Source organism: Crinia signifera, chromosome 1 (genome assembly GCF_055691185.1).
Source record: "Crinia signifera chromosome 1, ASM5569118v1, whole genome shotgun sequence".
NCBI classification, from domain to species: domain Eukaryota; kingdom Metazoa; phylum Chordata; class Amphibia; order Anura; family Myobatrachidae; genus Crinia; species Crinia signifera.
In genome coordinates this window covers 301503242-301531094 of record NC_139217.1, presented here as the reverse complement: position 1 = coordinate 301531094, position 27853 = coordinate 301503242, and the positions used below count along the sequence as shown (strand labels likewise).

Genomic DNA, 27853 nt, shown 5'->3' with positions numbered 1-27853 from the left:
CACTATACAAGTCCCTTGCTCTCGGGCCGTGCAGCATTAGAGTGTGCGTGGGTGGGTGTGCCTATGGAGCGGCAGGTGTAGGTTCGCAGGACGAGAAAGTTGTGTTCTGACATTTCGTTTCATTACTGTAGGACAGCAGCCAAGCAGATAGGAAAGGAGTGGGAGAGCGGTGACTGAACAGGACAATGTGGTTTGTCTCCCAGCTGCTGTTGGCTTTTCTGCTCTGTCTTCTTTTTTCCAAGTACCTAAAAATAATATGGAAAGCAAGAAGTCTCCCTCCTGGACCTTTTCCCCTTCCACTTATTGGGAATCTATGGACCCTCCGCTTCAACCTGTATCCAGATATTATCAGCAAGGTATTGCCTCTGCAATTTGTTACCAATTGTTAATGTTACATTTATATGCAAACATTGAGGGTTTCTTGTTTTGGTAGAAATTCCTCTCCTCCACCACCAGCCAAGCCAGTGCTGTGATTCATTAACAGTATGTAGTCATTTGCATTAACTAGGAGATCAAGTATGCATTATTAGGGCCCGGGGTCCCTGAGGGCAACACAGAGGGCTGCTATAGAAATCTAGTGTTAATTGGTAATTATGTCCAGTGTATATATGGAGAACAATGTACACATATATGTCAAGGGGTATGAGTCACTGGGTTGATGCAATTTAAGTCGACATACATTGAGTCGACCACTAAAGGTTGACACAAGCATTAGGTTGACAATGGCTAGGTGGACATGAGTTTTTCACAGTTTTTTGTTTGGAATGTTGACCTAGTCGACATGGACATAGTGAAAGTGTACCTTTTCCCATCGCATGGCTCCTTTCGACCCAGTGCATGTCTAATGACCGTATCCCATGTCAAGGGCAGGTGCTAGAATATTTTTCTGCTCTATGAGACTCCAGGACTTGCTAAAAAACTGGCCAGCGGTGGCACTACTGCTGCATTCAGGGGTGTCATATGTTTTTAGGTGGAGGATAGCTAGATATAAGCTTAGTTTGGAGCCATTAAATTGCTATATGTCGCTCCCCCTGTGCTATGCCTCATAACAAAACAAACAACAGCCATAGGGCATTGTGCACTCTCAATCTCCATTACCTGCTGCTCTCTATAGCCTACAGACTGAAGGGGTTATTCTGGTTGATTTGCAGCCTTGCAAGTCCACCAAACCTGTCTTGCGAATGGTGGCCTGGCCAGGGCAGCCGAGAGGGGGGGGGGGGGGGGGGTACTATTTACCCGGGCCCAGGCTTGCTGGAAGGGCCCCGCAGGTCCGACCCCCTCCCTTCCCCCTCCCTTCCCCCTCCCTTCCCCCTCCCGGGTAGCAACAGCAGCACACACTTCTACAGCATGTGTGAGTGTCTCACTGATAGCATGAGAGATCATGCTGAGCCTGCTGTCAGCACAGCACATGCTGTAGGTGTGTGCTGCTGCTGAGATTATAGTTTTTAAAGTTTTCTTTCACTGTCATCTAAACATTTTGGGGGCGTGGCCTAAGTGCGGCAGGTGCCCACACCTCCTACACTTAGCCCACACCCCCCAAATTTTACCGTGGCCCAGCATTCCTCTTGGCTGCGCTGGGCCTGGCCGCCGCCCATTGGCAGTGTGTGTTCGCACGCACTGGCTGCGAAAGGATTTTATATAACAACCATTTGCAGTCTGCAGGGGGAACACACACAAAGCATGCTCAGAACAACCTTAGATATGCATGCACATTCTGAAGGAAGAGGGCAGGCAGCTGACATCCGGTGATGTCAGCTGCCCACCCAAGCGCCCACATCACCGGCCGATTACCATGCCCAGAGTTGTATAGCTGAATGGGAATATTTTAATTTGGGTCTCATAAAGGGCCAGATGCACTAAGCTTCAAAAGTGATAAAATGGAGAGAGATAAACAGCGAGCCAATCAGCTCCTACCTGCCATGTCCCAGACTGTGTTTGAAAAATGCCAGGCAGGAGCTGATTGGCTGGTTGTTTATCACTCTCCATTTTATCACTTTTGAAGCTTAGAGAATCTGGCCCAAAGAGTACTAAAAATCGGTTAATTGTTTATATTGTATCGCATTTCTTACATCAGGCTGATTTCTGTGACACCGGTTTTTGTAGCCTATGTACTATACATACCGTATATACTCGAGTATAAGCCGAGTTTTTCAGCCCTTTTTATTTCCTGAAAAAGCACCACTTGGGTTATACTCGAGTCAGTGGCTTTATTACTGTAGCCGCGGCTTAGGGAAGATGGCCGCGGCTACAGAAACATGGCCGCCGACCTCCTGCATTGAGGACATCTATGGTGCAGGAGGCCTGGCCATTACAGAATGGAGCAGGGCATCGGCGCTGCAAAAGGAAGTCAGTGGCTGCCGCCGCGCACCCCCCGTAGAACCGGTCAGCGGCACCCAGCCTCTACCTCCCTTGGACACTGCGAGCAGGGCAGCGGAGGACACACCAGGAGGACAGCGGCGGCCGTGCACCCTCCTCCTCCGCCTCTCTGCGGAGCCAGAAAGCGCGGCAGCTGCAACCCCCCCCCAGTACAGAGGTCAGTAAAAATCGAGCAGCCTGTTGTGTCCCATGCAGGGGGAGAAGCCTCTGGTGTCCCATGCAGGGGGAGAAGCCTCTGGTGTCCCATGCAGGGGGAGAAGCCTCTGGTGTCCCATGCAGGGGGAGAAGCCTCTGGTGTCCCATGCAGGGGGAGAAGCCTCTGGTGTCCCATGCAGGGGGAGAAGCCTGTGGTGTGGTGTCCCATGCAGGGGGAGCAGCCTGTGGTGTCCTGTTATTATGTAGGGGGAGCAGCCTGTGGTGTCCTGTTATTATGTAGGGGGAGCAGCCTGTGGTGTCCTGTTGTTATGTAGGGGGAGCAGCCTGTGGTGTCCTGTTATTATGTAGGGGGAGCAGCCTGTGGTGTCCTGTTATTATGTAGGGGGAGCAGCCTGTGGTGTCCTGTTATTATGTAGGGGGAGCAGCCTGTGGTGTCCTGTTATTATGTAGGGGGAGCAGCCTGTGGTGTCCTGTTATTATGTAGGGGGAGCAGCCTGTGGTGTCCTTGTATTATTATACAGGGGAATTTACCAGTAGCTGCTGTATTTCCCACCCTCGGCTTATACTCGGGTCACTAAGATTTCCCAGGTTTTTTTTAGGTAAAATTAGGTGCCTCGGCTTATATTCGGGTCGACTTATACTCGAGTATATACGGTACCTGTATAAAGACAACTTTTGAGTATTAGTATTTGTATTTTTATAGTTTGCAAAACCCTACGGCAACATTTACACTCTTTGGCTTGGCCAGACACCCATGGTTGTGCTGCATGGATATCAAGCTGTGAAGAACGGTATCATCACTCATTCTGAAGAGATGTCTGGACGTCCAGTTTCCAGCTTCATGTATGACATTACAGGAGGAAAAGGTGCAGTTACCTATTTTCACATAGAGAATCATTTTTCTTTTTTATTCAATAAGTTGTATTGATTTTGGCAAAAAAACAAACAGATACAGCACAAAGTAAATAAACATAGTATGGCAGGCAGAATTGTCATGTATCAGAAAAGCCTTATTGACTGGAAAGGTGACCAGAATAATATGAAATGAACGAAAAGTTTAACACTAAAGAAAACTCCCAAAACAAACTTCCTTAGAACCTCCTACCCTGTACAGCCCTTCCCCAACTCCCTGCCCTTCCCCACCCTCATGTAGGCAAAGAACTAATGACCTTAAACTAGGATAGGCATAGCTCTCACACAGAATATACTGTAATTGAAGCAGTACTGCTATACATAGTGGGTAAACCACTTCATAGTATCAAGCATATAGCGGCTATAAACTTCTTTGCTAGGCAGAGCCAGTGACAGATTTGTGTTCAGTATATAATCAACTTCAGGTATCACAAGGATGGAAGGATCACAACACATAGGTATAAAGATCAAACCTCCGCCTCTGGGTAGGAAGAGGAAGAAAAGATATCCAATGCATTATCAATAAATTTGTTAAGGAGTCTGTGTTGAAGCCTGTATAGCCTGAAGGATACAGTGCCAGTAATGAGCCATGATTCACGCGAATAGCACGCAAGGAGAGTCCAGTGCAATAGGGAGGTCAAACACCACTATAGGAGTGATCCAGAGCAGAATGACAGTGGCTAGCACACCGCCAAATATAGTATAGTGGCAGTCAAAGACAAGTAATGTGTAGGAGAATGAAAAGATATAAATAAATGTTTTCCACAAAAAGTGCTATAGATGCCACCTCAAAAGGTCTAAGTTGGCTGTGGTCACACCCGGATCACGGGGACATAGCAGCAAGCCAATGGTGGAATTGTAAGGAGGAATCTGAGTGTCAAGAGATCACAGCCAGGGATCAGACCGAGCCTCAGGCTTTTAACAGGGGCAACACCCATCTAGTACAGCCGCTGATGCAGCCGGAGCACTAAACCGGACAACAGGCAGACACAAACTGGACAGAGAGTGCACCGGAGCAGCTCAGGGGATGCAGGAGCGACGACCCACCGTTCTATAAAGCCTAGAGAGGGTACTGCTTTGCTAATAGGATGATTAAGCAGGATTTTGAGTGGTAGAGAAGGCCGGCACATCTTCTAGCCAGGCCACACCCCCCCATAGAGAATCATTCTTAACAAGAACGGGGCTTGGCAGAAAAATAGATAGGGACTTCCTGACATCATAATCCATACTAGTAAGCCCGCTCAAAGCAAATGCTTCAAAAGCTAGTAAGGTACCTAATGTGAGAGAGAGAGAGAGAGAGAGAGAGATTGAGATTTAGGGGGTTATTTTGGTTCACTCCTTCTGGCAAATTCCTTCTTAGATGGACAAAAACGTGCACTGCAGGTGGGGCAGATGTTACTTGTGCAGAGAGAATTAGATTTGGGTGGGGTTTTATTCCAAAGTGAGATCTATATTGCAGTGTAAAAATAAAGCTGTTCGTATTTTCCCTGCACAGAAACAAAATAACTCATCCAAATCTAATTCTCTCTGCACATTTTAAATCTGCCCCACCTGCAGTGCACATGGTTTTGTCCATCTAAGAGTGAATTTGACAGAAGGAGTGAACCAGACAAACCCCCTTAGATTCACTTGCTGATGGCAGTGTTTCTGTGGCACACAGACACTAGACATATATAGATGATAATATATATATTCAAAATAATGGGCATGTGGTGAGTACTCATTTGAAAATGGTTAAAAAAAAAAAAAATTGCCCAATACAGTATATTTTCCACATTGGTTCTATGCATTACTAAATCTCAGCATAGAACAACTTTTACACGCAGGAACACAGTGACAGCATGGGGTTCAGGTCACTGGTGCAGTAAATAGCATAACATGTCAATACGAGGTCATTCCCTTGTGTGAAACCCCTGTTTACATAATTCCAGGGTATGCTGAATATTCCTGGAGATGCTGGCTGCTTTGCGAGTTCCTTCTCAGTGATTGGAGCTAGGTTCCTTCTCAGTGATTGGAGCTAGGTGATGCATGATAATGTCACACTGCAGCACCCGGCTTCCTGTCAGTAAGGAGATGCCGGCATCGTGGTTTGTGATCTACTGAAAGGGTGAGACTCTGATGCGCTCCACACCCGTTTAGTGATGCCACCATACACAGACTTTATTTTTCCAAGTCAAATATAAAATAGAAACTTTCTATTAAATATTTCGAAATTAAATCTAATGACAAAATACTTGTATTCTTGCCACTACAGGTATTGCACTTTCCAATGGACACATCTGGAAACAACAGAAACGCTTTGGACTCATGACTTTACGAAATCTTGGACTAGGTAAACGTGGACTGGAGTCACGGATTCAGGAAGAAGCTCGGTGCCTAGTAGAATACTTTAGAGCTCAAAACGGTAATTCAAATAACCATATTATATCTACATGGACATACGGTTATTTATTCTTGCCCACTTTAGTTATCTCCTGACAGCTGCTGACCGCTTTGGGGGTGGGGCCTACACTCCACGACAGTACGTTCTGCCACAAAATGCTGGGTCCATGGGGAGAATGTGTGGGTAAAAATGAAGCAATTTGCACCCCTTTCCATTAGAGATGTGTAGGTCCGGATTTACCCGGAAGTCAAAACGGGATTTTATTGGCTATATGTTGTCACATGTTTTTGCTCCAAAACATGTGACAGCTGCATAGCCAATAAGAACCCGTTTTGACTTCCGGGTAAATCCGGACCTGCACATCTCTACTTTCCATACGGTCTGGCAATTGGCGCTATTATCTTCCCATCCGGTACACTTCACGAGGAAGCTGGCGGAATGTGGGAGATCCTTCTACCCTTTCTGGGGGTTTGGGGGTCTACTCCAAAAATGTGAGTCTCCTACAACATCTAGGAGAGTAGGCAAGTATACATGTTGACAATCTAAGAAAAACAGTAACTTATTGATAGTTTTTATACAAAATACACAACAGCCTATATCACACTATTGGGTGTCAGAATAGAGTAAACAACAAATTCTTAGTGGCAGCAACACAAAAAAAAATTACCTATATATAGCTGTTACGGTTACATTTTAATCAATCAATGGTCGGTGTCAGTCCATGCAGCTGGGTTGCCTAGATGACACCATGTGACATCATCTAACAACTCCATCTCCAGGATTTGGGTATTGGTGCAGTGGTTTAAAAGTTTAGTATGGCAGTATGTTTACTTGTTGTTTCTCATTTTATTTACTCTGACAGTGGCTCATAAGTGAATCAATAAGAACATGGTTAGCAATGTACATATGAGGTTTAGAAAGGAGGTTTCTACATGAGACAAAGGGTAACAAAGATCTTGGCCATGACAGTTTACACAGACCTACTGAACTTGTGGTTCTAAGTATAGAGCCAAGGCAGAAGATGGTTGTGATTGTGAAACCATAGGGTATAAATTAGGGGCTCATTATCTGTGTAATGTCATTTAGGGAACCCCATGGATGCGTCGGTCTTCATTTTTCATTCAGTTGCCAGCGTAATTTCTGCTGTTGTGTTTGGACATCGTTTCCCCATTGATGACCTCTCTTTCCAGAAAATGGTTGAAGGAAACAATTACATCATCCAAAGCTTGGGCTCTACCTGGGGAAGAGTAAGTAACAGCACAAGTGATTCAGTGCAATAAGTAGCAATATAAATACCACCAATGGCTAATCTAAAGAAATAATCAAACATTTAATCAACAAATATATATTGACATAATTTTCGTTTTTTTAAAACAAAGTCTTAACAGACAGCATGTATACTGGGGTATGAATCATTGGGTTGAACCTAATTAGGTCAGTCTTGTGATTGGGTCAACCCCATATGGTTAACAGAGACAAAAGGTTTCTTCGATCAACATTGAAATAATTGACAGAATTGCACATACCATTTCTCATCCCTCTGGGAGCATTCCTCCCCAATTACATTTCAAATACACCTGAACTTATATAGGGGTTTAGTGTTATTTCTAGCATCCTAAACCTTTCAAAACCCATGCAATTCCGTTTTCCTGCCTGCGGTGTCACTCTCTGCTGTGGTGCTTCTAACACACTCTGGTCTGTATTTCAGCACTGAAATAAGATAAGGCTGTGCTAGAAGCACCACAGAGGGCAACACCCCAAGAAGGAAAGAGGAAATACATTGCTCTATTTGCAATTTCTGCAAAGAAAAGACCTTCACGTGTTAAGGTCTGTCTGTTTTTGCCCTATTCTTACCATTATGATAGCAATACACTACTAATATCCCTTTCAGACCGCACTTATTACTGGGTAAAATGCTGTTTTTTACCATTTCAAAACTGTAATATGTGTGGTATGAAAGGTCCATTTTGAATTTACCAGTTCAAGAAAACCGGTAATTCAAAACGGTTAAAAATCAGGGTCATACTCATTTCATGTGAAACTCTGTGTAATGTGATGGGACAAAACTGCATTGAAACGGTAATACCCATTTCAGACTGCTCTTAAACGGATAATATAGCGTTTAAGACATGCGGTGTGAAAGGGGTTAAGGTTGTCTGGCCATCGGTGCTGATTTATGTTTTTGCTGGTGGGTGCTCAAGCCAAAAATATAGAGGAGTGGCTTCATGGGGAAGGGGTGTGGCAACAAAATAATACCAATTTATATTATGGAGCACAGTTGTCTTCAATATTCAAATTATGGCAACAGAGTTCCACATACATAAATGCCCTCACAGTGCAGGTACTCCGTGGACAGAATACACTCTTGCCGGCATACTGTTTCCCAGGTGGCGGGTCCGGCAATGTGGGTGCTGCAGCCGCAAATTAGCAAGTTAATATGGTGGCCCAGCAACGGGACTCGGGCCCCTGGGTGCTTATCAATTACCGTGGGTCCTTGGGCCCTTGAGCACCCACAAAATCGGCACCTATGTGTCTGACCCATTTTTAAATTACCGGGTCAATGCCGTTTATGCAGTGTGAAAGCAGCATTATTTTGTGAAATATTGTCCAAATAATGTTTCAGAGGTTATAACAACACTGATTATGGGGGATTTGAATCATGTACCTACTGAAACTAGGTGTGTTCTGTGGGGGGTATTTAATTAGTCCCCTTTTTTTGGTAGCTGAAAAAAACACGAACTTTCCCTATTCAATTGCGTCTGTTTTCTTTTTGTAAAAAGTCAAAAATTGCAGAAGCGGAAAATTGACAAACGGATGCAGTTTCGACTTAAACATGTGGATTGGCAAGTAATTCACGAATCCGCGTGTTTTGTCAATACCATTTATTCACACATATGTAAAATAGTCACTTTAATTGCATAGGTTGAGTGTATGAAAAGTACCTATTTTTCAACTGGTGGAAAAATCTGCACTTATTGAATATTAAAACTTATGGCCGGTAGTTTGTGTTGTACAGTATGCAGGGTTCTTTTGACCGCATTCAAGGCCCTGGGCAGGGCCGAAACTAGGGTTTTCGGCGCCCGGGGCAAGGCAGTCTTTTGGTGCCCCCCCCCCTATCGATGGGGGGCGTGGCCTAATTGGGGGCGTGGCCTATAATCGCCCCCATTTTGCCGCTATGGGGGCATGACCCAGAGGCTCTGTGAGCCTCTAGCCATGCCCCCAGCCCCCTGGCTGCGGGAATAGACGCTGTGCGCATGCGCACAGTGTTTATTCCCTGCTGCTTAGTTAGCAGCTGACAGGGGGACCGACCAAACGACGCCTTGTCCCTGGCGCCGGAGACCCCCCCCCTCCCCGCACAGCCGGAGACCCCCCCCCTCCCCGCACGGCTCTCACCGTCCATCTCCTTCTAGCGCGGCTGCAGGAAGCGCTGATGATGACTTCAAAAAGACTTGCCGGACGCTGATTGGCTGAATTCAGCCAATCAGCGTCCGGCAAGTCTTTTCGAAGTCATCAGAGCTTCCTGCAGCCGCCGCTACACTATGCCCGCAGTGTCCAGTCCACACATACACCGGACCTCACAGCGCCCCTCACCTCCAGCGCCCGGTGCGCGTGACCCCCCAGCCCCCCCCTAGTTACGGCCCTGCCCTGGGCAAAGCATTGTATCGGAGTCCCTATCCACACAGTATGGAAATAAATGAAAAACATAGTTTACCCCTCCTGCGGTCCTGTATTGTCTCTTCACTTGCTTTCATACAGTGAATGCGCCAGCCATCCACTAATCAGCATGCTGACAGGCCCAGCTCCTCTTCCTAAAGGTGTTGGGCCCAGTGTGCCCATACAGTGATATAGCAGGGGTTTTATGTGTTACAGGTGCTGCTGTCCCTCCCCCTTCCGAAAGAAAAAACTCATGACTTCACATACTTCGGTCAGACACCTTACTCATGAAGCTCTTTGCTCCTGTATGTGAAGTATGACCATATTTTGAAATGTGTGCCTTCAATAAAGGAGTGTGACTGATGGTGTTTATAAGCTATAAGGGGAAAATGGGACCCAGAGGAAGTTACAAAAGTAGGATTGACTAAACCAGAAAATTGACAAGTTCTGGAGAGCTGTGCCTCCTGCCTTGTGGGGGTATGGGTCATTTGGTAGACACGAGGAAGATCAAAATACATTGGGTTGACTACTGAAGGTCGACAGTCCTTAGGTCAACGCCTTCAGAAGGTCGATATGGGTTTAGGTCGACAGGGTCATAAGCTCGACACATGCATCGACATTGGGAAGGTTGACAGTCAAAAGGTCGGCACACTATTATAGTCTCCTCCATGCCCTAGTAAATGGTAGGGCAGGAAATGCCACCTGTCGGCTCCAAAAAAAAAAACGTGAATAACCTGTGTCAACCTCTTTGACGGTTGACCTTCCCAATATCGACCTAATGCATGTGTCGATCTTATGGCCCTGTCAACCTAAAGCCACGTCGACCTTCTGAAGGTGTCAACCTGAAGCCTGTCTAGCTTCAGTGGTCATCCCAATGTATGTCAACCTTTCTCATGTTGACCTAGTGACCGTATAACCTTGTGGTGCCTTTGTAGTGTCACATGTCACTTCATCTTAGTTACGTCCCTGAAAGGTGTATTCAATAATTTTGTGATCTAATCTAAGCTGTGGTTATTTCCTATCATAACACTGGTTTTGTGTAACAGATGTATGATGCTTTCCCATGGCTCATAAAACGCTTACCGGGTCCCCATCGGAAAACTTTTCGACATAAAGAATATTTAGATAATTTTGTGAAGCAAGAGGTCAGCATTCGCCAAGAAACTGGACCACCTGAGGAGCCAGAAGATCTCATTGACTACTATTTGGCACAGATTGCAAAGGTACATTTGGTATTTAAAGTTGCAGACTGATTTTATCAGAAAGGACACATTCACAGAAATAATATTTGGTTACAATAAAAATTATTTACTCTCTGCACTAAAATATAAGCACCAAGGAATTTTGGGACTTCAATACAGTAATACCCCTTTCACATCGCACTTTTAAAACGGTATATTGCCGTTTTTTTCCATTTTAAAACGTTTAAGGCTGCAATGTGAAAGTGCCAGAGTTGATTTACCGGTTAAAGTTAACCGGTATTTCAACACGGTTAAAAAGCAGAGTCCTACACGGTTCAAAGCCGTTTTTTTGGCAGTTTGAACAGCTCTATTTCAATGGCTTGAAACGTGTCCCTTGGGGGTTAAACGGGTTGAATGTTTGAATGGTATTAAATGATTTTTAAAACGGTTTTCACCTGCAATGTGAAAGGTCTCAAGGCTCAGACCCGTTTTAAAGTCCCATTTAAGAATACCGTGTCATTACCCATTTCTGCAATGTGAAAGCAGTATAAGTGGTTCTTTTCCCTTTCCCACTGCAGCTCTTAAACGTTAATTTTGTCGTTTTTTTAGCCCTTTTAAATGGGTAGAGCTGCAGGTTGCTTTACCCGTTTAACAAATACCAGCATTTGTTAAACAGGTATAAAGCAGTGTTCTACCCGTTTAAGATCCTTTCTTTGCCAGTGGGAAAGGGTCTTAAATTATATTTAGTAATAATAATAAAGGTTAAGAATATGATTGGCTGATGACTGTACACACCACATCCTGTGGGGCAAGATATTTGACAGCCCATGTTTACAATGGATTTAAACGGGTTGCTTTGTGGTTTAAACGGGTACAATGTGAATGTGACAAAAACGGTATTTAAATTTACCGTTTAAGAGCTGCAGTGGGAAAGGGTCTTTATGGCTCTTACCCGTTTATAGACCCATTTACATGCGTTTTAAATATCATGTAAATTGCCCAAATTGCATGTACATCGCCCTAGTGTATGGGGGCCTTAATAAACATTTATATACTGTATTTGACCATTATATACCAACATCAACAGTCCTATATTAAGCTAGTTATCAATGTAGATTATATGGAAGGTCACTGTAGTGATGTAAACCATAGGCTAAGCAAAGAGCTAAATTGTATTAATGAGCTTCCAAAAGGTTTCTCTAGTGCCACCAGTCTGTGGTTTCAAATATCTGTATTATTTGGGTTGTCTGTCAAAGAATAGTAATTTTAACAACATATTTTGTACTTATCCAATGTCTAAAAATCACTTTTTTAGCGACCGTAACAATAATCATAAGTATTGGTAACAAAAATCCCACCAGTTAACCAATTTAAAAAAAATTGCAAATAGGAGGGCATAAGGTTCGAGAATAAAAGTAGTATGTAATGTAGTGTTAAGTAAATTAATTAGTTTGTGCCAGAATTTTTTAAGTTTCCTACATTCCCCCCATTAATGTACTATATGTAGGGAGAAGTGCTAGACTTACATTTAGGGCAAAGTCCCAGTTCTCTTGGGATGAAATGTTTATGTTGCGATTGGGAGATATATGCACAAAGGATACATTTAACATGTACCTCTTGTTAATATGAAGAATATAATGTTTTCATAATTTTAGGCAATTGTAAAGTAAAAGAGGCATGGGAGGAGATATGCGGGAGATCACGTTGCCTTTCAGTAAGTGTATGGGTCCTCATATTTTGTAAGTTAGGAGAGAGAAGTGCAGAGTAAAGGTAACGGGTTATATAGGGTGTTCTACTTAGCATGTTTAAAAGTTTTAGTATGGGATCAATTTGGGGTGGGAGATAACCAGATTGGGGGGGGGGGGGGGGGGGGAGTGATTTAACGTAGTGTCTGATTTGAAAATACACACAGAGATGTCGATTAGACAGGTTAAATGTATTCTAAAAACCATTGAAAGTGAGTACGTTTTCTCCTGGGTCAAAGACATCAGACGTGGCTCTGATTCCCTGATGGCGAAGTTGAGTGTAATACCGGTTTTCCATGCCAGGGAGAAAGGCGGGTTACTCCAAAGGGAGATTCTAGCACTGTTACGAGGATTGCATTTGAGAATCTTATTGATCTTCAGCTATGCATTATAAGTGTCAAGAAACAGTGGGTTAAGTAAAATAGCAGGTGGGATGTGTCCTTTAGGTATGTGTAGGAGGGGATGCGGTCAATTTCCTGGTGGTTGGAATCCCGGCGGTCAAAATCCCGACCGCCGAAATTCCGAAACTTTCTCCCTCCGTGGGTGTCCACGACACCCATAGAGGGAGAATAAATTAGCGTGGCGAGCACAGCAAGCCTGCGAGGGGGGGCTATCCACGTCCCTCACCTTGTCGGGATTTCGGCGGCCGGGATTCCGACATCGGGATTTTGACCGCCGGGATTCCATACTGAATCCGTGTAGGAGGGCATTGGTAGAATATGGGTGGTTTAGAGCATGGTAAAGTTCAACTATTGTATATGTGTCTGTGTTCCGTAACCAATCCAAAATAAATCGAAATAGGGTAGCGTAGGAGTATAGTAAGAGATTCGGTAGGCTTGGCCAACATTATCTCTGGAGTTTTTTGTAATTTATGGTGAGCTGTTCGTGTTTGCCAGCTTTCCAGAAAAATTTGGAGATGGCAGTGATAGTCTGGATGTCAGCATTCCTCAAGCGCAGGTGTGTATTATAGATTGCACTACGGCCATTCTGCCTAAAAGGGTAGTAATATCCAGCTGTCCAGTAGTTTAATAATCATGGAGAGTAGGGGTGTAGCTTTTTCAAGGAAGCCGGGACACCTAAGTATTTAAAATGTGATTGAACTATTTTGATAGCGTGAGTGTCTGGGTTTGCGGAGAGGGAGGAAATATCACCTGTAAAGGTTATTTTATATCCTAAAAAGGAACTAAAACAATATTTATTTTTACTGTATTTACAGACAAAGGATGAGCCTGACTCCACATTTAATATGGAAAATCTGATTCAAGTGGTGATCGATCTCTTTACCGCTGGAACAGAAACTACAGCGACAACCTTGCAGTGGGCACTCTTGTTCATGTTGGTTCATCCTGATATACAAGGTAGGTAAATCCAATGTAGTTTATTTGCTGCATTAAAAATCAATTATATATTAAGAAATAATAAGTAAATAAAGCAATGCAGGAATATGCAGAATTGTTCCAGAAACAGAATGGTGACAAACTGATTTTGACAGTGAATGGTTGGAGTTTATCTTCACAGAAAATATACACAAGGAGATAGATGCAGTACTGGATGAGTCTTCACCTGTAACGTATGAAGACAGAAAGAGGCTTCCTTACACCAATGCCGTAGTTCATGAGATTCAACGTTTTGGGAACATTGCAGGTGTGGGAATAGCAAGGCGCAATATAAAGGACATTCATCTTGATGGCTATTGTATAAAGCAGGTGAGACTGATAATGCTAGGGGTGTTTCTCTGTATGCCTTTAATGTTTTGGTGTACATAATGCAAATAATGACAACAGACAAGACCTGCCTTTCTGTCACGAATGACCAAATACAGTTTGAGTTATACTTCACATGGAATTTCAATGGGGTTTTCATGTTAATATTGTTAAAATGATTTACTTATTTCTGCAAATAATACTTAATAGTTATTTATTGAAAGATTATAGTGTAATGGGAGAAGTCCCACACCATAACAAACAATCCTATTTGAAGTCACTGTGTTAAACTACACTAAACCATAAGAGACCATTGCTGATTGGCTGCTATAATCCAGTGCTGGGGTGGCCACACGAGTCATCAGACCCATGTCTGTTTTCTCAGCATATCTATATGGGTTGGGATCGTTTGGTCTACCAGCATGTTGGTGACAAGCATTAGGTCGACATGGGGTTTTTCACAGTTTTTTGACCCGAATGTTGTCACAATCGACATGGACACAGTTTGAAGTACTTCACTCGCCATGCTTCGAACGCGGTGCCTCGCTGCGCTCACCACACTATTTTATTCTCTCACCACGCCCTATTGGATGGTGGGCATGAAATACCGCCTGTCGGCTCAAAAAACAGTGAAAAACCCCATGCCGACCTTTTGACTGTCGACCTCGACCCATGTTGACCTAGAACCATGTCAACCTAATGGTGTCGATCCAATGCTTGTCGGCCAACATACGGTAGACCAAATGTCCGTATCCCATCTATATGTACAGTACATGTATGACTGATATGTGGGAGCCCATTATGCAGCAATGGATGTTCACTTCACACGTCAATAACCTGAGGTGCCCATTTATCATACAATATGCACGTCTATGGCTCAGAAACCGCCTGTTTTTGGGGCCTAGTTGCAAATATTATGTATCCATGCAATGTAAGAAGTAAGGAATGTAGATGATATTTCCTGCGATTCCATTCATTCCTGCCTGCAGCCACATTCACGGTTGGGTTGTTCCTGCCCGCAGCCACATTCACAGTTGGGTTGTTCCTGCCCGCAGCCACATTCACAGTTGGGTTGTTCCTGCCCGCAGCCACATTCACAGTTGGGTTGTTCCTGCCCGCAGCCACATTCACAGTTGGGTTGTTCCTGCCTGCAGCCACATTCACAGTTGGGTTGTTCCTGCCTGCAGCCACATTCACAGTTGGGTTGTTCCTGCCCGCAGCCACATTCACAGTTGGGTAGTTCCTGTCTGCAGCCACATTCACAGTTGGGTTGCTATGGGGAACGCAATGTTCCCCATTCACTGATGATTCACTGATGCCAAGAATGCAAAGCCTTCCCGATTATTGTTCCCGGCAGCTTCCACAATGTTTCATTGGCTACAGTTCATGCATCCAGCAACCCTCTGTCGGAAATGGCTGCTGTGCTGGTCTACCTCACCACACATTCCCAGCCGTACACTCTGTGCATCGCATTGACAGGCTTCTTTCGGAACCCCTGTCCCTGCTTGTGCCGAGTGATGCATACACCCAATAGGTTCTGCAAATACTATGCTGGGGTCTAGGGTCACTCCCAGGTTGCAGTGCAAATGCGATAATTGTTAAATGGGCCCCTTAGTGGTTTAGAACTTGTAAATGTCATAGCCTTATACTGACGTAAGACATTGATGAAATGTCTGAGTTTAGCTGAAGACAAAGACATGTACGCAGGGCAGCCGAGAGAGGGGGGGGGGAGCGGGTACTAATTACCCGGGCCCAGGCTTGCTGGAGGGGCCCCGCAGGGGCCCTGGTCTGACCCCTCCCTTCCCCCTCCGTCCCTCCTGGGTAGCAACAGCGGCGCACACTTCTACAGCATGTGCTGTGCTGACAGCAGGCTTAGCATGAGTGTCTCACTGACAGTGTGAGAGGTCATGCTGTAGTTGTGTGCTGCTGCTGAAATTACAATTTTTAGAGGTTTCTCGAAACATTTTGGGGGCGTGGTCTAACTGTGGGAGGTGCCCACACTTAGGCCACGCCCCCAAAATGTTATCGGGGCCCGGCATTCCTCTCGGCTGCCCTGCATGTACGTACCAGTGTAGTTTTAAACTAGACATTCAAAGATTTTCCCCAGAATGACCTTGTTAGGGTAGAATGTATAAAACTTTCTAAAGTTAACAAAGGGGAGAAGTTGCACATGCCAACCATCCACTTCTGTAATTTTTACATATTGTGTCAGATAAATATAGCTAGTAGCTGCAGAAAGGCGAATCTTCACACGCTTATCCAAAATGGTGTTTCCTGCTACAGCTTCTCTGAATAATACTGTTATTTTATTTCTTATTTATTGATAGCTTAGAATGTGTTTTCTCACCTATTCAGGACACAATGATTCTGCCCAATATAGACTCCGTCTTACATGATTCACAATACTGGGAAACTCCTTATGAATTCAACCCCAACCATTTCCTGACTAAAGATGGAAGCTTTAAGGGAAACGAGGCCTTTTTACCATTTTCTGCAGGTGAGTTTCTATCAAAATAAATCAGTTATTGATTTAATACTTTTCTATTAATAAAGTAGAATCGCATTTACTGTATTGCGAATACTGATTGTTCTATCATTTCCATATGAAACCTGGAACAGATCTGAAACATATATTTTATATAAATATATATAATTACCGTTTCTTATATAGCGCACACATATTCTGCAGAACTTTACAGATAATATTTGAATGTTCACATCAGTCCCTGCTCCAATGGAGCTTACAATCTATCTTCCCTACCACATGTACATGCGCACACACACACAGACATTCTAGGGTTAATTTGTTGGGAGCTAAATAACCTAACAGTATATTTTTGGATTGTGGGAGGAAATGGACGCAAGCACGGGGAGAATATACAAACTCTGAATCAAACCCATGACCTCAGCGCTGTGAGGCAGTGTGTACAGGTAGCCACTAAATGGGGCTGCTGACAAAGGCACAGACGCTACAATGATCAACCCTCAGCTCGGGACAGACTGACCGACTAGTTTGTGATACTGGGAAGGGAAGCAGCAAGCAACCACAGATGGGGTCCCCTAAAATTGTCCGCCCAGCTTGCAGGGGTTTATGGCTTCGGCGCCATCACTGGACTGCGGGAAGATGACATTGAGCAATCCTGAGCTCAGGTGGGTCAGCTCCTGCGAAGTGCTCAGCTCCCTGTTGCACAGCAGGTGCGCCCAAACCTGGACAGTGGTGCGGGTAGGGGACCGGAGCTGTGGATTGATCATTGCAGCATCTGTGCCTTTGTCAGTATTCCCTGTGTGTTTTAATTAGACGCACCTTCAGCATTCCCCTTAGACATGTAAAACCTATGCCGTTGCTCGCTCATAGTTGTGAGCTTCATTGAAGCCCTGGTTCAGGCTTGGTAGCCATTTTGTTAACCTGCTTGAGTCTGGCCTGCTATGGACAGTACGGTGACTGTATGCTCATTCTATCCCCATAGCCCCTATGAGTGTTAAATAGCGTAATGAGACGCACGTACAGAAGTGTTCATATAAAGTACATACATAACCTATACTATAGCATTCTCTGAGAAAATGGTCTATTTAACATACAGTACTGTACAGAAAAGTAGTGTGTATGATTGCTAGGCTAAAAATGTAGAGCGAGGGAAAAAAAAAAACCATGGTCACTTAGAGCAGTGGTTCCCAACCCTGGTCCTCAAGTACCCCCAACAGTGCACATTTTCCAGGTCACCCAGCAGGTGCACTCATTATTTAGGCACATTTGAAAAGATCCACAGGTGGAGCTAATTATAGCACTTGTGATTCTGTGTGGAGACCTGCAAAATATGCACTGTTGGGGGTACTTGAGGACCAGGGTTGGGAATCACTGACTTAGAGAATCAAACCCTGGTCTCCGAGCATGGAGAGTAATACACTTATCCACTAGCCTACAACTATGAGTTACTGTATGCTGCATCGGCTACAGGAACTGCAGGATATGTTTATGAAATAATTTGCCTAAGGGACCCGGACACTCCACCTGAGCACTGTACATTACACGGCCCATTTGCCCGAGCTTGTGTTGTACTTTACAAATGGAGCCGCAGCACCATTCGAGAATGAAATGCACGAGCGTCTCTGACGCAAGCGTGTATGGGGCAGTTTCATCTGTACTGTATGTCCATTCGACGCTGGATTAGTGGAGGCGATGTATATTGCATGCATGTAGCACGAATAGCTCTTATTGTACTGTGCTGTTATTGGCTACAGCTGTAAGTGATAGCTTTATATAAATATATTTGGGAGAGATAAAAGCTCCTCCCTAAGTTCCTGGTTGCCAAAACACTATGCTTAGCATCTCCATATAGTATTTCCTATTTGCGTACTAAGTAGTAATTTATCCATAGGGTTAGGCTATAGCAATTCTATAGCAGCGTGCCTTGACAGCTGTGGCCTCAATGCACCTCACAAAAATGGCACGCAAAAACCATCCCCTAGGCGTGCTGGCGCAATGGATGAACATGGCTCCATCTGTATGCTATATTACCTACACGGGTGTGGTATAACACACCGACAGTCATTAGCCCGACTGCACAGCAGGGGGCGGGGGTGCAACAAAACCCCTTGTGGGCTCGCTGCGCTTGCCACGCTGCAAGCACAGTGGCTTGCTGCGCTCGCCACCTATTATATTCTCTCCCTCTGAGGGTCGTGGACCCCCACGAGGGAGCAGTCGGGGCAATGACTGTCGGAATCCCGACTGTCGGGGAGTCGTCTGGCACCCACCCACACCAGTATGGAACTGTCACAAATGCTTGGTCTACCTGCCTACCAGCTCGGGAATTGGCTTGACCTAACGCAGAGGTGCGGAGTCTAACCGTGCCGAGGGTCTTCTGCCAGTGACCCCTCCAATTGGGATTTGGGCTTCTGCGGCACTCCACACGTCGGTCGCGGTCCTCTGGTTAGGTTTCCCTTTATGAGCTGGGGCCACGGGTAGGAAATATGGAGAGGCGGTCGTCTAGCCGGGTCGGTATCAGTGCGGTCAGTTAGGTACCCAGGGGAGAGGCAAAGAGAGTCCAAATCAGGCCGGGTCATACACGGGAGACACAGTTACGGTACACTGGGATGAGACGGAGGGATGGTCGGGAGCAAGCTGAGGTCATACACGGAGAGATCAATGAAGTACCACGGGTCAAGCGGAAGAGTCGTCAGGAACTAGCCGGGTCAAACAATAGCAGAGAGTGATAAGGTACAAAAGCACGGGAACGCTGGAGTAGGTGTGAGCCTATACTCTGGCAGTGATTGCCTGCCAGAGACTTCCTTTTAAACCGTGGGCTGACTACGTCAGCTTCCTGCCTGTCACTTTAAATCTGAGCGAGCGCCCCTAGTGAGCCCGCGTACCCGGAAGCCGCAACCATGCTGTCGGAGCTCCGACAGGGGAACCCGCCGCCAGCCTGCTGCTGTCCAGTCTACCGCCCGGCCTGCCGCCCGCAGTAGCCATGTCCCCGGACCCGGTAAGAGACTCCCGTGGTCCGGGAGACTGTGACATTACCCCCTACCCTAGGGGTGGGCACCGAACACCCTATGAAAGGCTTATTGGGATATTTTCGGTGGAACTTGTGGAGTAACTGTGGAGCGTGAATTTCAGAGGCCTTAACCCAGCACCGCTCTTCAGGACCGAATCCTTTCCAGTCAATGAGGAATTTAACACGTCCTCTAGAAATCCTTGAATCCAGAATCTGACTTATTTCATATTCCTCATGACCTCCTACCAGAAGGGGTGTATAAGAACGTTTGAGGGTAGAGAACTTATTGATAAGCGGTTTGAGAAGTGACACATAAAAAACGTTGGGAATCCTAAGGGACCTAGGAAGTTTGAGTCTTACTGCCACTGGATTAATTACTTGAAGGACACGAAAGGGACCGATGAATCTTTGAGCTAATTTCATGGATGGGACTCTGAGCTGTAAATGTCTCGTGGAGAGCCATACTCTATCTCCGGGTTTAAATTGGGGAGCTTCTCTCCTCTTATAATTGGCGAAGCGTCTATAACGATCAGATGATTTACTAAGGTTTCTTCTCACCTCAGACCAAATGCTCAAAAATTCCTTGACCGTATGCTGGACGGCTGGCAGTGTACTAGAAGATTTGGTAAAAAATTCAGGAAGATTGGGATGGAATCCATTTTGAATGGAGAATGCCTGGTGGACTAATGGTACAAATTGTTGTGGGCAAACTCTGCCCAGGGGAGCAGGGATACCCAATCATCCTGATTGGCCGACACGTAAATCCTTAAGAACTTCTCGAGGTCCTGGTTAACCCTTTCGGTCTGTCCATTGCTCTGGGGGTGGTAAGCCGAAGAGAAGTTGAGTTTGATGTTAAAGGAAGAGCATAAAGGTCGCCAGAACTTAGAAGTGAATTGGACTATCTGACACAATACTTTGAGGAAAACCGTGCAACCTAAAGATATTTTTGATAAAGCTCTCGGCTAGCTTAGAAGCAGATGGGATACCCTTGAGGGGAATGAAGTGAGACGCCTTGGAAAAACGATCCACCACCACCCAGATAGTATTAAAACCCTGGCTAACAGGAAGCTCGGTGATGAAATCCATCGAAATGTCAACCCAAGGGTGACTTGGAACTGGAAGAGGCTGAAGCAACCCAACTGGAGCTTGTGGCGCCGACTTGTGTTGGGCACATGTGTCGCAAGCAGCAACAAAGTTCTTGACGTCTGTTTTAACTGATGGACACCAGTAGTTACGACAGATGATCTTTATAGTTTTTTTAGTACCAGCGAGGAGTGGAACCAACGTAGGAGTTTAGTTCGAGACTTTAATGGCACAAACGTCTTTCCTACAGGAACTTTAATCTTCTTGGAAGATGCACTAAAACAAAATGACTTTAAGATGGGCTTCTGGTCATTTAACTCCTCTGAAGCAGCTGGCCCAAAGACTCGAGAAAGTGCATCTGCTTTAATATTTTTATCTCCTGGACGATAAGTTAAAACTAGATTGAATCGGTCAAAGAATAAAGACCATCTAGCCTGTCTGTAATTTAAGCAATGGGCCGTCTTAAGGTACATCAGGTTTCTGTGGTCAGTATAGACTGTTACTGGGAATCCTTGCGCCCTCTAATATGACGCCATTCTTTTAAGGCCAATTTGATGGCTAACAACTCCTTATCTCCCACTGCGTAATTTCTCTCTCTCTGCGGGTTGAAATTTCTTGGAGAAGAAACCACAGGCATACCATTTGTTAGCATTATCTTTTTGGGAAAGAACTGCTCCCACCCCTACTGAAGATGCGTCCACTTACACAAAGAAGGGTTTGTCAGGATCAGGCCGCCTTAGAATGGGTGCAGACACAAAGAGTTTCTTGAGTAACGAAAAGGCTTGCTTAGCCTCCGAAGGCCACTCTTTAGTATTTTCTCCTTTGCGAGTAAGCTTGGTTATTGGAGCTACCACAGAAGAGTAATGTCTAATAAACTGTCTGTAGAAGTTGCAAAAACCCAAAAAACGTTGAATGGATTTCAACCCTACTGGTTGCGGCCAGTCAGAGATTGCAGACAATTTTTTTGGGTCCATCTGTAACTCTGAACCAGTAACAATGAACCCCAGGAAAGGCATCTCTTGCTGTTCAAATGAGCATTTCTCCAGTTTGCAGTAACACCGGTGCTTACGAAGGTGAGCTAGAACTTCTTGAACATGCTGCTGATGTGCATGAAGGTTTCCTGAAAAAATTAAAGTGTCATCTAGGTAGACAATTACAAATTTGTTCAACAGATCTTGGAAGATATGATTCATGTATCTCTGGAAAACTGCCGGAGCGTTGCTCAGGCCGAACGGCATCACTAGGTACTCAAAATGTCCATCTCGCGTGTTGAAGGCCGTCTTCCACTCATCTCCTGACCTGATCCGAATCAAATTTATATGCCCCGCGGAGATCCAGCTTCGTGAAAAAACGTGCCCCTTTGATTTTGTCAAAGAGTTCAGAAATTAGAGAAAGAGGAAAACGGTCCTTTATGGTGATGGCATTGAGACCCCTATAGTCAATGCAGGGCCAGGACCCAGGAATTAAATCGATAGCACAGTCCCAAATCCTATGGGCTGGCAGCTTCTCTGCTTCTTTCTTGCTGAAGACGTCCGCAAAGGCTTGATAAGGGATTGGAAGCTTGCCCCCGGAACCCAGCTTGGAGGAAGATACAGTACAGTAGTCATTTGATTTGTACAAGGCATCATCCCTGACACTCCTGCCCCCATGCCAGTACTTGAGGACGCCTCCAGTCCAGCACAGGTGAATGTAACTGTAGCCATGGCAATCCCAAAATGACTGGATTCTCTGCTGAGGGAAGCACAAAGAAGGAGATGGACTCTTGATGAAGAATCCCCACTTTCATCCGTACTGCTGAAGTATTGGAACGAATGCTTGAAAATGGCAACCTATTGCCATCCACCCCTATAATGTGTAGAGGGTTAGTCAGTCCTTGACAAGGAACTCCCAAGCGCTTAGCTGTTTCTGCGGTGATAAAGTTACCATCCGCGCCGGAATCTAGGAAGGCCTTAAGGACCAAGGAGGAGTTCCCGTGAAGTAAGGTTACATAAATGGTGAATCCTGTTGCGGACACTCGAGAAGAGGTATATGACAATGTGCCTAACCTGACCCCCTTACAATCAGTTAGGCCCTGTCGTTTCCCGGACGCTTGGGACAAGCAGAGAGGAGGTGACCTGACTCCCCACAATACAAGCACAACCGATTTTTAAATCTTCGCTCTCTTTCTGCGAAAGGAAGACGAGTTTTCCCAATCTGCAAGGGTTCCTCCAATTGCTGACTTGCCACAGAGGCTGATGCCGAAGGTGGGCTAGTTACTGGTGGAATAAATCGGGGTGCTAACTTGAAACTATACTTCCGGGATTGTTCCCTCTCCTTATCCCTCTCTTGGTAACGAAGGTCCACCCGTGTACATAAGAAAATTAGGTCGTCCAAGGAAGTCGGTGGCTCCCGACCTGCCAATTCCTCTTTAATTTTCTCAGATAGCCCCTGTGTGAACGTGGCCATCAGAGCCTCCTCGTTCCACCCTAGCTCGGAAGCGAGGGTCCTGAACTGGACCGTGTATTGTCCCACAGTCTGGGCTTCTTGTCTCAACCGGAGAATGGCTGAAGCGGAGGATGTCACTCTGCCCGGTTCGTCAAAGACTTTATGGAATTCGGTGATAAATTCAGTGATGCTATTAATCACCGCGTGATCCTTCTCCCAGAGTGGAGAGGCCCAGGACAGAGCTTGACCCGTGAGTAGGGAAATCATGTAGGCCACCTTCGCCCTATCTGACGGGAAGGATGCAGCCTGTATTTCGAATTGGATGAGGCACTGATTTAGGAATCCCCTACACTCCTTTGGGTTTCCATCGAATTTAGCGGGGTTCGGGATACGAAGAGGGGCGGCACTCGCTGCTGCCACTGGAGGTAGTGGTGCCGGAGGCGGTGGAGCCGGAGGAGCCTCTATACGTTGCATCAAGGTTTGCAGGCATTGCATAATCTGAGCCTGATCCTGTTTATTCACCCTGGTTAGTAAATGTTCCAGAAGCTCTTTTGGAGACGGACCGGCCGCTGGATCCATATTTATGGGCCAGAGTATTCTGTCACAAATGCTTGGTCTACCTGCCTACCAGCTCGGGAATTGGCTTGACCTAACGCAGAGGTGCGGAGTCTAACCGTGCCGAGGGTCTTCTGCCAGTGACCCCTCCAATTGGGATTTGGGCTTCTGCGGCACTCCACACGTCGGTCGCGGTCCTCTGGTTAGGTTTCCCTTTATGAGCTGGGGCCAGGGGTAGGAAATATGGAGAGGCGGTCGTCTAGCCGGGTCGGTATCAGTGCGGTCAGTTAGGTACCCAGGGAAGAGGCAAAGAGAGTCCAAATCAGGCCGGGTCATACACGGGAGACACAGTTACGGTACATTGGGATGAGACGGAGGGATGGTCGGGAGCAAGCTGAGGTCATACACGGAGAGATCAATGAAGTACCAAGGGTCAAGCGGAAGAGTCGTCAGGAACTAGCCGGGTCAAACAATAGCAGAGAGTGATAAGGTACAAAAGCACGGGAACGCTGGAGTAGGTGTTAGCCTATACTCTGGCAGGAATTGCCTGCCAGAGACTTCCTTTTAAACCGTGGGCTGACTACATCGGAAGCCGCAACCACACTGTCGGAGCTCCGACAGGGGAACCCGCCGCCAGCCTGCTGCTGTCCAGGCTACCGCCCGCACCAGCACGCCGTCGCCCGGCCTGCCGCCAGTAGTAGCCATGTCCTCGGACCCGGTAAGAGACTCCCGTGGTCCGGGAGACTGTGACAGGAACACTGCGGCTCATGTGGGGCAATATGGTGTTTTAATACTTTTGTGTATCTAGACATTTCATGTGTTTGCTTGAAAGTCATGCTTCTAATACAGGGCCAGATTCTCTGAGCTTCAAAAGTGATAAAACGAAGAGTGATAAACAGCTAGCCAATCAGCTCCTACCTGCCATGTCCACACCACAGACTGTGTTTGAAAACTGTCAGACAGGAGCTGATTGGCTGGCTGTTTATCACTCTTCATTTTATCACTTTTGAAGCTAAAGGTGGGTACACACGGAATGATGTCGGAAGCGTTCCGACATCGTTAACGAGTGTATCAAATCGTTCATCATGCGTACACACGGAACGATTGGATACACTTGACAAAAGATTTGTCTATAATCTTCCTGCATACAGGAAAGATCATAGACCATCGTTAACGATTCGCAGGTACGCGCATCGTTAACGATGCACGGAACGATTGGTCGTTCCAATCGATCGGGAACGCCCACATCGGACTTCAAATCTACCCAGCTTTAGAGAATCTGGTCCACAGGCATCTCCAAACTGCAGCTGTTGTGAAACTACATATCCCAGCATGCCTTGCCATAGTTTTAGCATTCCCTAATAGCAAATCTGTGGCAAGGCATGATGGGACTTGTAGTTTCACAACAGCTGGAGGGCCATAGTTTGGACATGCCTGTTCTAATACATAGTAATGGATAATTGGTAAGTTCTCCCCGAAGTTAACTGCCCATAAACCTTAATCCTGCTCTATTGAATAGCTGCTTCTTGTCTGATTTTGTGTAGAAAAGGAATAAATGGCATTTTCTTCATCGTTATAGGGCCAATATACTATAAACACAGTAATTCACTATAACACACATATGTGCCTGTCATTACCAACAAGGTACATTGACTTCAATAGACAATATATATTTGGGTAACTTTACGAAGATAGAAGTTCTAATTCAGATGGGACATTTTAGAAGTTAATAGATATAACCTGATTGGTTGCCCATAGCAACATAACATCTGAAATAGAACTTCTATCTCAGTAAATCTACCCCATTGCTTCATGTGCAAACAAATGATTTGATATAAGAATATTTAATATTTACCCACAGGACACAGAGTATGTCTGGGGGAACAACTGGCACGTTTTGAACTGGTCATCTTCTTCATCACCCTAATGAAGACATTCAGCTTTCATCTTCCAGAAGGAGTCACAGAAGTCAATACAAATTATGCACTAAAAATGACGTTACAGCCGCACCCTTACAAAATCTGCGCCAATCCCCGCTGAGGGTTATTTTAGAATGCATGTCCACTCTGCAGCCCTCCAGCTGTTGTGAAACTACACGTCGCATCATGCCTAGCCACAGTTTGCTATTAGGGAATGCTAAAACTATGGCAAGGCATGCTGGGATGTGTAGTTTCACAACAGCTGTTTTCAGCCACAGGTTGGACATGCATGCCCCATACACCTGGCACTCTATCTGCCATTCCGGATGCACTGATGATAGGCAATATGGTGGAGGACCAGGGATAGTAAGCATGTTAAAGATTCCAAATTCTGCAATCTCCCTGGGATGAGGTGATTGGTATTTTTACACGTTTAATATCCCTGATCTCCTGACTGTTGAGGAATAGGTCCAATACACTGCTGGTGTATGGACACCTTTACTGTAAATATGTAAAAAGATTTGGACTATCGAAAGCCAAACATCTCAATTTTTTTTTTTATACACAAATGCTTTATTCTGTCAGTAATGTTCACATTCAGTTAATTATCCTTTCTTTATATGGCGCCACAAGTACTTAAACAAATGAACACATTGCTGTAAATGTGGTCAAAGCACTCAAATAACAACCAGGGAGGGTGGTGGAATAGGTGCGGAGAAGGGAGTATGGTAGATGATAGTATACTGTAAGTATGGGAAGCTAAAGCACATGAGGGAGGAAGGCACATGAGAGCTTACACTCTATATCTAAGAAATGTATTTGTGTATTGTGCCCTAAATAACCTTGAAATAAAATATATTACACACTAAGAGTTCATACTGTAACATAATGATGGCAAAATATGTGATGATGAATAGCCAGGCATTATTATACTATCTTATATATCTAAGACCTGTGTGAGCCTTATTATGATATCCCCAAATGATTTCTAAACGAATATACTTCCGGGCACACAATGAGGTTTACAAGGGAGGTGGGGGATTAATTTATAACATTGTAAAGATATATAGGCAATAAAAATAGATTTTTGACACTCACCATTACATATCTTCCTCGGAGTCCATCTGGGTGACACTAAAATCCCTCCCTCGTTGGGTTGTGTGTGGGAGAAGGATGAGATCGTGTGCTAGTGCACTACACCTCATGATCAGAAATTGTCCTCCAGCTGCACTTGAGAAAGGCTTGTAATAGTAAATACCAAAAATCTTATTTATTTTCTGGGTCTGTATGTACACAAGCTGCCCCATAATGGAGGTTATGTTCAGTCTTGGCTGACTACACTATTATCCTTCCAAAGATAGCATCCCTTGACGCAATGTCATGGTGACTGTAGGAATGATGTAGCTGCAAACGCACCACGCCCCCGCCACCAACACCATTCCAACGAAGCAAGTGGAATGAACAGAAATCATGAGATAGGTCTCTCAGGGACCTCCTTTGTTTGCATAATAGTGGCCTTAACCCCTCTGTCTATAATTTGGATGCTGGCCAACCTCTTATCATAGCATCATAAAGCATAAGTAAACAATCTAAGGCTGGGTGCACTATTGACCTCAGCTGTGACACAAATGTTTTATCACAAATACAAACTTTTATCATGCACAGCGCCAACATTTCCACTCCTTGGTAAAGTCTCAACTGACAGGTAGATTACTAACCACCTGTGAATTACTGGTCCTATGGGACACTACCAATAAGGGACTTGTCTCCCCATTGTATGCAGAACTCCTAGTCTGGATTTCAACTAAGGGGGGTATTTGGACCTGATTGCTTCTCTGCTAATTTGCAGAGCCCTGTGGTCTGATAGATACCACCAGGGACATGGCAGAGCACGAGACATCAAAGGGTGCCAGAGCCATGCAGCCCGCTCCGGCCAGAGTTGACATCATACACACGACCTGAAAACTCCTGAGCACATCTGCATTTTCCCTGACACACTCTGTTAGTCAGTGAAGGCTTGCGATTAGGAAATACCCCAGATTTTTCACAGAATGGCCTCTAGTATGCATGCTATTTTCCACACACATGTGCAGTTGATTGATAATCATCTGGCGCCACCAATCAGGTCAGAATAACCCTTTTAAGATCCACATGAGATGGCCTGGGAGCAGGGTTCCCTGTAAGCTGTGCGCACGCACTCACAGCGCCAACCCCGCGCACAGACATTTTAACTGAGTGCACACAAAGTTATGTTGCCACCCGCTGTACTC

The 27853-nt window shown here is 45.3% G+C and overlaps 2 protein-coding genes across 2 annotated transcripts in view; one reads left to right on the top strand and one right to left on the bottom strand.

The window, feature by feature from the left end:
• Positions 1-27853, bottom strand: part of LOC146077655 (putative G-protein coupled receptor 21) — a 106494-nt gene that overhangs the window by 10500 nt on the left and 68141 nt on the right. The gene's annotated exons all lie outside the window — the stretch shown is intronic.
• LOC146077639 (cytochrome P450 2J4-like) lies at positions 40-27853 on the top strand. The gene is made up of 9 exons (XM_083186052.1): positions 40-356; positions 3236-3398; positions 5699-5848; positions 6914-7074; positions 10528-10704; positions 13624-13765; positions 13926-14113; positions 16466-16607; positions 25526-27853. Exons 1-9 carry the CDS (start codon positions 186-188, stop codon positions 25702-25704), a joined length of 1473 nt encoding a protein of 490 aa, XP_083042178.1. The 5' UTR covers positions 40-185; the 3' UTR covers positions 25705-27853.

What these genes read in the sequence shown, in the direction of transcription:
- LOC146077639 (XM_083186052.1), top strand. Translation starts at nt 186, where the DNA reads ATGTGGTTTGTCTCCCAGCTGCTGTTGGCTTTTCTGCTCTGTCTTCTT. An exon ending in TGGGCTCTACCTGGGGAAGA is followed by an intron (nt 7,075 to 10,527) that starts GTAAGTAACAGC and finishes TTTGTGTAACAG; the next exon opens with ATGTATGATGCTTTCCCATG. An exon ending in ATGGCTATTGTATAAAGCAG is followed by an intron (nt 14,114 to 16,465) that starts GTGAGACTGATA and finishes TCACCTATTCAG; the next exon opens with GACACAATGATTCTGCCCAA.